This window comes from Trypanosoma cruzi, genomic scaffold (genome assembly GCF_000209065.1).
Source record: "Trypanosoma cruzi strain CL Brener 1047053516743 genomic scaffold, whole genome shotgun sequence".
Classification (NCBI taxonomy): Eukaryota; Euglenozoa; class Kinetoplastea; order Trypanosomatida; family Trypanosomatidae; genus Trypanosoma; species Trypanosoma cruzi.
This window is the reverse complement of record NW_001849432.1, coordinates 14,943-23,731: the sequence shown is the minus strand read 5'-3', so window position 1 is coordinate 23,731 and position 8,789 is coordinate 14,943. Positions and strand designations below refer to the sequence as shown.

The 8,789-nt window shown below is 63.0% G+C and overlaps 1 protein-coding gene across 1 annotated transcript, besides 2 other annotated features; it reads left to right on the top strand.

The window, feature by feature from the left end:
- Positions 1-8,789: a sequence feature (areas not merged during assembly with more than two copies in the genome that could not be assigned to a particular haplotype).
- On the top strand, positions 177-8,789 carry Tc00.1047053510415.9 (dispersed gene family protein 1 (DGF-1), putative; the record flags this gene model as incomplete). Its single annotated transcript, XM_800624.1, has 1 exon — positions 177-8,789. A coding segment is annotated over one exon (8,613 nt), but the record flags the coding sequence as incomplete, so codon positions are not given.
- Positions 5,100-5,141: a microsatellite.

The window sequence follows — 8,789 nt, the reverse complement described above, 5'->3', positions numbered from 1 at the left end:
TTTATTCTTTTTCTGAGAGTGTAGTTAGAGATACTTTGGCTTGGCCAGCACAACTATCGTTTCAGGGTGTTAGGAATTACTTGCAGTATTAGGTTTAGTAGCAGTGGGATAACGATCTGGCGGAATCGTGTCACTGGATTCGCCATCTGTAGGAAGGGATTTGCTAGGCAGGAGTTATGGTCGACGGGGCGAGTGCGACACACCACGACAGCCTTGTTGATACGCGTCTGGGTCGGTGGATGCGGTCTGCGGCGGGTGCGTGTCCGCGCAGCCGGCACCGTGTGCGGCACAGGGCCATCGCGGCTGTGCGTGTGGCGCTGCTCGTTGTGTTGGCGCTGGTTGCGGCGGCGGCGTGGATGCCCGCGGTGCATGCGGTGGTGTTGCGATTGCGAGGCGGCACGGTGGACAGAGGCATCACGGTTGGCCGCGCCGTGGACACGGTGCTGATGGACGGCGTGTACATGACGAACGGCGTGGCTGTGGTGTTCGACGTGCCGGCGATGCTTCCCGGCGCGCTGCGCATCGAACTGAGGAACTGCGTGTGCGACGGCGGTGCGCAGATCTACGTGCGGGGCTACAGCGGCGAGCCGGCGAGTGACCGGAGCCTGGAGGTGAGCGTGAGCGGGCTGTCCGGCGACTACTGCTCGCTTGTGTTTGTGCACAACCTGCCGGCACACACGAACGTGACGGTCCGTGACTCGACGATCGTGACGCCGGGGCCGATGCGCTACTCCCAGCTGAGTGGGCTGACGGACGCGGTGGCGTCGCCGCTAGTGCTGCACGCGACGTCGCTGTTGCAGACGCAGCTGCGTGTGAGCAACACTGTGCTGAGGTCGTTGCATGCGGGCGGGTCTGCGGTGCACGTTGGCGGCGGTGTGGACCTGCAGTCGAGCGCGGTGGTGCTTGACGGCGTGTCGCTGGAGGCGTCGGGCGATTCGACCGCGTTCGCGATGCATGTGGCGTCCTCGTCGCGCCTCAGTCTGCGGGGCCACTCGGTGTTCTCCGTGACGAACGTGTCGGTTGTAAGCAGCGGCGGCGGCATTGTGCTTGGAGAGCGCCTCGCGGTGGTTGATTCGGTGCTGCGCTTCGTGCGCGTTGAGGGGTCAGTTGCGTCGTCGCTGGTGCGCTGCGACGGTGGAACGGTCGATGCCGGCGGGTGGCTGGAGCTGCGCGACGTGTGGGCGGTGGGCGAGGCGTCGTCGGTGGCATCGCTGTCGGGTGTGACGCTGAGCGGCGGCACCGTGTCGATTGCGCGCTGCACTGCCACTGGTGCGACGCTTGTCTCCGGGCCGACGATCACGAGCGGCGCCGTGTCGGTGCAGTGCAACCGTGCCGGCGGCCGGGTGCTGCAGAGCAGCGGCGACTACCGCATGGCCGGCCTGTCCTCCGTGAGCGTGGTGCCGTGCGACGGCTGTGCGGCAGCGTTGGCGTGCTTTGATGCGCTGACTGCGTCGTTCTCTGACTGCGTGTGCAGCTGCCGCGACGGCGGTGTGGGCGAGGCGTGCCTGCCGTTCGACGTGCCGCCTGCGAGGTCCGGCGGTGGTGGTGGCGGTGCGCAGGACTGCGTGAGTGGCGTGACGCTGACGGAGTCGGTGACGGTTGGCGGCGGGTGTGCGACGGCGTGCTTCGACTCGGTGGTGTTCAGCGGGCCGATCACTGTGGCGGTGGACCTGCGCTCGATGGACGCGTTCGCTGACGCACTGAACGTGACGCTGCGCCACTGCGTGCTCGTGGGCGGTGCGCAGCTGCGGATTGGCGGCCTCAGCGAGATCACGGCGCGCCTGATGCCCCACGCCCTCGTCAACATGACGAACGTGACGTCGTTGGAGGGCACGATTGTGCTGCATGGCGCGATGCCGCTGCACTCGAGTGTGTTGCTGGCGAACTCGACGCTGCGCGCGACGGTCGGTGGGTCGCAGTACGTGCCGACGACCCGTGGACACGAGGGATTTCGGTACGGCCCCGCGCTTGCCCTCGACGGCGTCCGGCTTCTGTCGACGCGGTTTGTCATCACGCGGTCGACGCTGGTGTGTGGCGGGGGTTCGTGCGCTGCGATGCTTGTGGAGCGCGGCCTCGGCGCCAACCTGTCCAGCGTCTTCTACATGGACAACTGCGCTGTCAGGTCGCAGACACACGTGATGTACGCTCTTGCGTCCGACCTGCGCGTTGGTGGCGGCTCCGTGTTCTCCATACAGAAGAACTCGTGGAGTGCTCCCACCACCGAATACGGTAAAGGCACGTGTGTGTTCAAGGATGTTGTTGTGGATGGCGGCAGCGTGCTGCAGATTGTGTCCAGCACTTTCCGTTTCGGCTTCGCCATGCTCATGGCAAACACGCTGTCTGTGACTGGCGGCAGCTGGCTGGTGCACCGCAACAACGAGTTCCGCACCGCCTACGTTGTGTACATAGTCAAGGAGAACGGCGTGAAGTTCCGCGATCGGAGTGTGTGGTCGATACTTGACAACAACTTCACTTACGGCTCGTTCTCGCCCTTTACATATATGACAAACATTTGGTCACCACCATCCGACACTCGCCCGATCATCTACGGCGTGTGCAACGAGCTAAGGGGCTCTTCTGTGACGGATTACGGAGAAGACCTCAATATTGGAGCACCCGTGATGGTGTTGGACTGCGGTGCGTGCACCATGGAGGCCGTGTGCTTTGCTGCGAGGACGAGCAGCATCAGCGGCTGTGAGTGTGTGTGTGCTGCTGGCGGCCACGGCGACACGTGTGTGCCAGCTGCGGTTCCGGACGGCCTTGGACCGCTCCCGCCCCCCGACGCGGACGACACGGAGGTCCGCTGCGTGCACGGTGGCAGCATCAGCTCCGTTGACTATCCTGATCCCGGTGTGCGTGGTCTGTGCTTTGTCAACGTGACCTTCACCGCCGCGATCGTGCTGGACCTGTCGTATTTTGACGCGCCACAGCATACCCTCAACATCACGCTGCTGCAGTGCGTCCTCATGGGACTGTCGATCAAGGGGAGTGGTGCATGCGTGCACGTGAACGTGACTTCTTCGATGCTGGATTCTGGTGAGCTGGAGTTCAGGGGTGTTTTTGGAGCGAGCTCCCAGATACTGGTGGTAGGCAGTATGCTTGTGACGACGTCAGACCATGCCATTTTATTTGTGAAGTTTGCTCTCAGTGCGAATATGACGCTGCTGCTACTGGACAACTACATTCGGGCGAGTAGGTACGCAGTCTATTTCTCCGTTGCTGTTGTTGTTGATGGTGGTGGGATCATTGTGAAGGGAAATACGCTGAGCACAACGAAGGATGACGGTGTGGAATCATCTGTTTGCGTTTACGCTGTTGATGTGAGGAACGGCGGCCACTTTGACATTGAGGACAACACGATGAGCGCGGTCAATGGCGTTTATCTTCTTGGGGATACCACCGTGAGGTCCGCGGGGCTGCTGCGAGTGGCGGACTGCACCTTCGTTGGCGGGACGGAAATTTTTGATTCCGCGCTGGTGTATTTGTCTGGCTCGGCGACACTCGAGGGTGGTGCGCAGTGGCGTGTGGAGGGCAACAGCGTGGGTGCAGCCTCAGTATTAACTATTCCGTATCCCCAGTACAGTATTCAGCTGTCGGGCAGCGGCACCACCGTGGTGCTTGCACACAACCGTCAGGTGGAAGGAAGCGCACTCTTTGCCGAGCTTTTTAAATCGAACACGATTGTTGAGTTACCCGCGCGGTTTGTGGTTGGGTGCAACCTGCAGGGTGATGAGGAGTTGTCGTACGACGATGTGTTTCCGGAGGAAGTGATGGTGTTCAGGTGCGGCACATGCAACGAGGACGCGGCGTGCTACATGCCCGGGACGGAGTCGGTGGACCGCAGCTTGTGCTCGTGCAGCTGCAAGGACGGATGGCATGGCGCGTCGTGTCTTCCCCTCGAGGCGCCCAACGCGGTTGTGCCGCCCGTAGCGGAGAGAGTCGTCGACGGCGACACGAGCTGCGTGGTGAACCAGACACTGACGAACCTCACACTGAACTTGTGGAAGACGCACCATTGCTACGTGGGCGTGACATTCAGCGGCGTGGGTGCTGTGTTGACGTTCTTCCTCAACAGCATGCCGCTGCATCTCCCCATCAACATCACGATCACCGGGTGCACATTCCGTGAGGGTGCTTCGCTGCAGTTTGTTGGAGGTGCTGAGGCGGCGGAGTCAGCCGGCGTCCTGATCCGCGTGAGCCAGACGGTGATGCGGTCCTCTGTTTTTGTGTTTTCACTCGCCCTCCCGCAGCACTGCGACATCGCCGTTACGGAGGTTGATGCGGTACAGTCCTCTACAGTTCAGTTTTTGGGTACTGTGAACAACATGCTGAGCGTATTGTTGCTGGGAAACGTCGTGTTGAGTGCGTCGACGCTGTTGGTCAGCAACGTCAAGGCGCATGCAACGAAGCGTGATGCGTTTGGTTTGTACTCGATCGGGGCGCTGGCGCTGGTGGGTGGCAGCTCGCTGTACGCGCGGTACTGCAGCTTTGAGGGATACACACACGTGTTCTACGTGCACAGTCTGAGTGTGAGTGATCACTCCGTTTTTGCACTGCTCAACAATAAGATGTTCTCCGGGGTAAGCCTGCTGTATCAGCACCAAGGATTCAGCGTGTCGGATCACAGCGTGCTGCGCGTGGTGGGGAACAGCGGCTCAGCGCGCTACGCCATCTATAACGATGACTTGTGGACTGTTCAGCGGTCGAGCTGGTTGGATTGGCGTGACAACAACGTGGAATTGGGTGCGATGTTCTACGACACTGAGTCCGCTTTTGTGAGCATCGACAGCAGCAGTGTGGTGACGCTGACGGGCTGCAGGATAGGCTCGACGGGGTTGTCGGTATCCTTGCTGAAGCGGGCTGACGCCGGCTACCGTTTCGTTGCTGGGTGTCTGACGGTTGCGGGACGTGAGGTGACGACGGCGGCAGAGCTGGAGCTCCACGGAATCAATAACGTGACGACGGTTGCGGTGTGCGGGCAGTGCACGAAGGAGGGCGACTGTTTTGCCCCGCTGACGACGGCGGTCATTGACTGCAATTGCCAGTGCGCTGCTGGAGGGCACGGCGATGTGTGTGTTCCGGCGCCTGTGCCTGCTGGCCCGCCACCGCCACCGCCGCCGCCAGTGCCGCCCACACCGCCGGTTGGTGAGTGCATCAGCGACATGGTGTACCCCGAGGTTGCGCAGGCTGTGGGCGGCGGGCTGTCGTGGCTGTGCTACCGCAACGTGACGTTCAGCGGGGGCGGCATGAGTCTGACGGTGCTGGTTGGGGCGATGGCGGGCGACGTGGCGAATGTCACGTTCGATGGATGCACGTGGAGGGACGGCGCCGTGCTGTTGCTGTTGGGCAATGCGTACGCCGCTGTGGGGTCGCTGAACATCGCCGTCACCGGCAATACATTTAGTGACGCGCTGCTCAGCCCGGAGGGTGTGTTTCCACCGCACACGAACATCACGATCAGCGGGAACCGCTTCACGGTCACGAGGCTGATCCCTCGGTCGGGTTTGGGCCTTGACAGCCCGTCGTGCGTTGTGATGAATGGGCTGGCGATCAGCAATGACTCCGCGGTGGTGCTGAGTGGCAATGTGTTCCAGAGCGTGACGGCATCGTCAATCGCCATTTACTTTGTCCGATCTGCGCTGAGGGTGTCGTGGCACTCCGTGTTTGCGGTGGTGGGCAACACGTTTCATATGGCTGGCGGAGACAGTACGCTGATGAATCTTGAAGGGTCTAGGCAGTCTTCGTCGCTGAGTGTACTGAACAACTCTGCCGTGGCGATCCGAGGCAATCTTGTGACGAGGCCGGTGCGGTACTTTTTATTAGTAATTTTGGCATTACGTGTGGAGTCTCGGTCAGCGGTTGTGTTTCAGGGCAACGACATACACCAGAGCTCGGTTGTGTTTTTCCCAGGCTACTCTTCCTGCATCTACTACAACTCCTGGCTGCAGGTGAGCGGCAACCTCTGCCGTGAATCACCATCAGAAGCCCTTACTGTTTTTGACCCCACGGTGAATCTCCGCGACTCCACGGTGTCTGTGTCTGGCAACCGATTCATGTCCAGCACGTTCACGCCAATAATACTGCAGGTACCCACGGCATCTCGCGATCTCCAGAACGGAGCGATTGTGGCCGCGTGCAACACCGTGAACGGCGAGGAGGGTGTGGAATACAGCATCCCGTCCGTGTACGATGTCACCATTTTGAGCTGCAGCGACCCATGCGCCCTCGCGACGTCGTGCTTCCCTGCGTACACGACGACGGTGTCGAGTGATGGCTGCGCCTGCACGTGCGCGGAGGGCGGCCACGGCGATGCGTGCCTGCCCGTTGCTGTCCCCGAGCCACCGAGCACCGACGGCGCCGACTTGTGCGTGCGGGACGTGCGTGTGGGTGTGGAGGTGAACGTAGGTTTCGGGACTTCGGTGGCGTGCTACGTTGGCGTGACCTTTGCGGCGGACGTCGTGGTGGACGTGGAGTCGATGTCAGGGAGCGTGCGCAACGTGACGCTGGCGAACTGCACGTTTTTGGACGGAGCGAGCCTGTACGTTGTTGGGTGGCGGTCCGACCCGCCTGCTGGCGAGCGCGCCGATGTGTTGATCAGCGGGCTTGAGTCGCGTTCTGGCGGCGGCGTGGTGGTGGCGAACCTATTTCCGCCGGGCTCGCGAGTCACTGTGGTGGACTCGGTGCTGATTGCGGAAAACCGTGTTTCGTACCATGACACCTACGGCCTTGGCGACGCCTCCGCGTGCCTCGTGGTGCACAGCGTGAATCTGACGGGGAGTGTGCTGACCATTGCGCGCACGCATGTGGCGGCTGTGTTCCGCGACGCTGTTGGCGTGTTGTTTTTTGGCGGCGTGGCGCTGTCTTCGCGCGGTGCTCTGTACTTGGACGGGCTGTTGGTGCAGACGGCGCTGGGGCTGTGCGTGTCGGTGGAGGACGGTGTTGCGGCCAGCGGCGGCTCCGTGGTGGCGTTTGTTGACAGCGACTTCCTGCTGTGCAAGCACGCGGTGTCTGTGCGTGAGGCTGTGAGCGTGTCGGGCTCCGCTGTGGCGCTTGTGCGGAACGAATTCTTGTCGACGGAAGAATACGCGGTGGCGTTTTATTCGACGGTGAGTCTGGCCGACGGGTCGATGCTACTGGTGAAGGACAACGTGCACGACGGCGTCTCGAGGGAGATGCTCTACGCCGCTGGCGCCGTGACCGCTGCTGGGAGCACGCTGAGCTTTGTGCGCAACCGAGCGCTGCTGCCGCGGATGCTGTTGCTGAGCCTGTCGCTTGCGATTGGGGTGCATGTGAGGGTGGCGTGCAACGACGCGGGTGGACGTGTCCTGTCGACGGCGGAGGAGTACGCAGCGGCTGGTTTTGGCGACGCTGGGCGCATCGACGTTGTTGGGTGCGACGCCTGCGACAGGGACACGCACTGCTACGCGCCCGGGACGGCGTCTGCAAGGATGGAGAACGGTGTGTGCGTGTGCGTGTGCGGCAGCGGCGGGTACGGCGAGGCGTGCGTGCCTGTGGGTGCTCCTGCACTGCCGCCCGCTGTGGGCACCGCGTCGAGTGTGTTTTTCCGCGAGGGCGTGACGGTGCGGTCGGTGTTCGTTGTGCCTGCTGGCGCGAGCGAGGTGACGCTGCGCCACGTTGTGCTGGACGGCGTGAGTCCTGTGCTCTACGTGCCGTGGATGGCGCGGGACGGCGTGCGGATCGTTGTGCAGAACGTGTCGCTGCGTAACGGCGCCGTGCTGTACGTGATGGGCGGTGGAGCGTTGCGCGGTGCGGTGGCGGCGGGGAGCGACGAGAGCGGGCCGGTGGAGCTGTCGGTGTGCGACGTGGAGGCGCTGAACGGTGCGCTTGTGCTGACCGGCACGTTTCCCGCGGGGTCCGTGCTGACGGTGACGGACTCCCTGCTGGTTGCCGCGAGGCCGACGCCGCTTGTGTATCTTCCCGGCTCGCAGTCCTCGCCGTACGCACCGGTGCTGGTGCTGTCGGGCCTGCGGCTCGTGCGGTCCGTGCTGGTTGTGTCCGGCGTTGCCCTCGTGACCGTGATGACTGGTGGACGAACGGTGGCGGTGGATGGCGTCGTGCTTGAGCTTGTCGGTGGCGGTGTAGCGCTGGACGCGGCTGTGCTCGGTGGCGACTATGCATTGTACGCGAGTGCGCGCGTGGTTGCGTCGGGGGGCGCTGTGCTGCGCGTGTCGGGGAGCCAGGTGTACGCCGCGCATGGGCTGGTGTTTGGCAGCGGTGTGGAGGCCAACGCGTCCGCCGTCGTGGTGAACGACAACGCCGGTGTGCTGACGGTTGGCGCGCTGCTGGTGCTGCGGGGGTCGGCGTCGTTTGTGTCCGGGTCGTGGCTGTCGGTGCGCGGCAACAGCATCAGCGGCAGGCTCCTGTCTGTGCCGTCGTACCCGCGGAGTGCGGACCTCGTGCAGAGCACGTTGACACTCTATGGGAACGCCGGCAGTGGTTCCGTCGTGATGGACGGCACCGTTGCGCTTGTGGGTGCCGGCCGACGGTTCGTCGTGGGGTGCCTGACGCTCAACGGGCAGGTTCTGCGGCCTATGGACTACAGGTCCGCCGGCATCATCGGGGAATTCCGCCCTGTGGCGTGTGGCGTGTGCGATGCCGACGTGAGCTGCTTTGCTGCCGCGACGAGGGCGATGTCGGGGTCGTGCGGCTGCCGCTGTGCTGAGGGCGGGTACGGGCGCGACTGCCTGCCGGTGTACCTGCCGCACGTGGACGGGTGCAACCGTACGCCCGCTATGCCGCCGCTGAGCCACACGGCAACGCTGACGGAG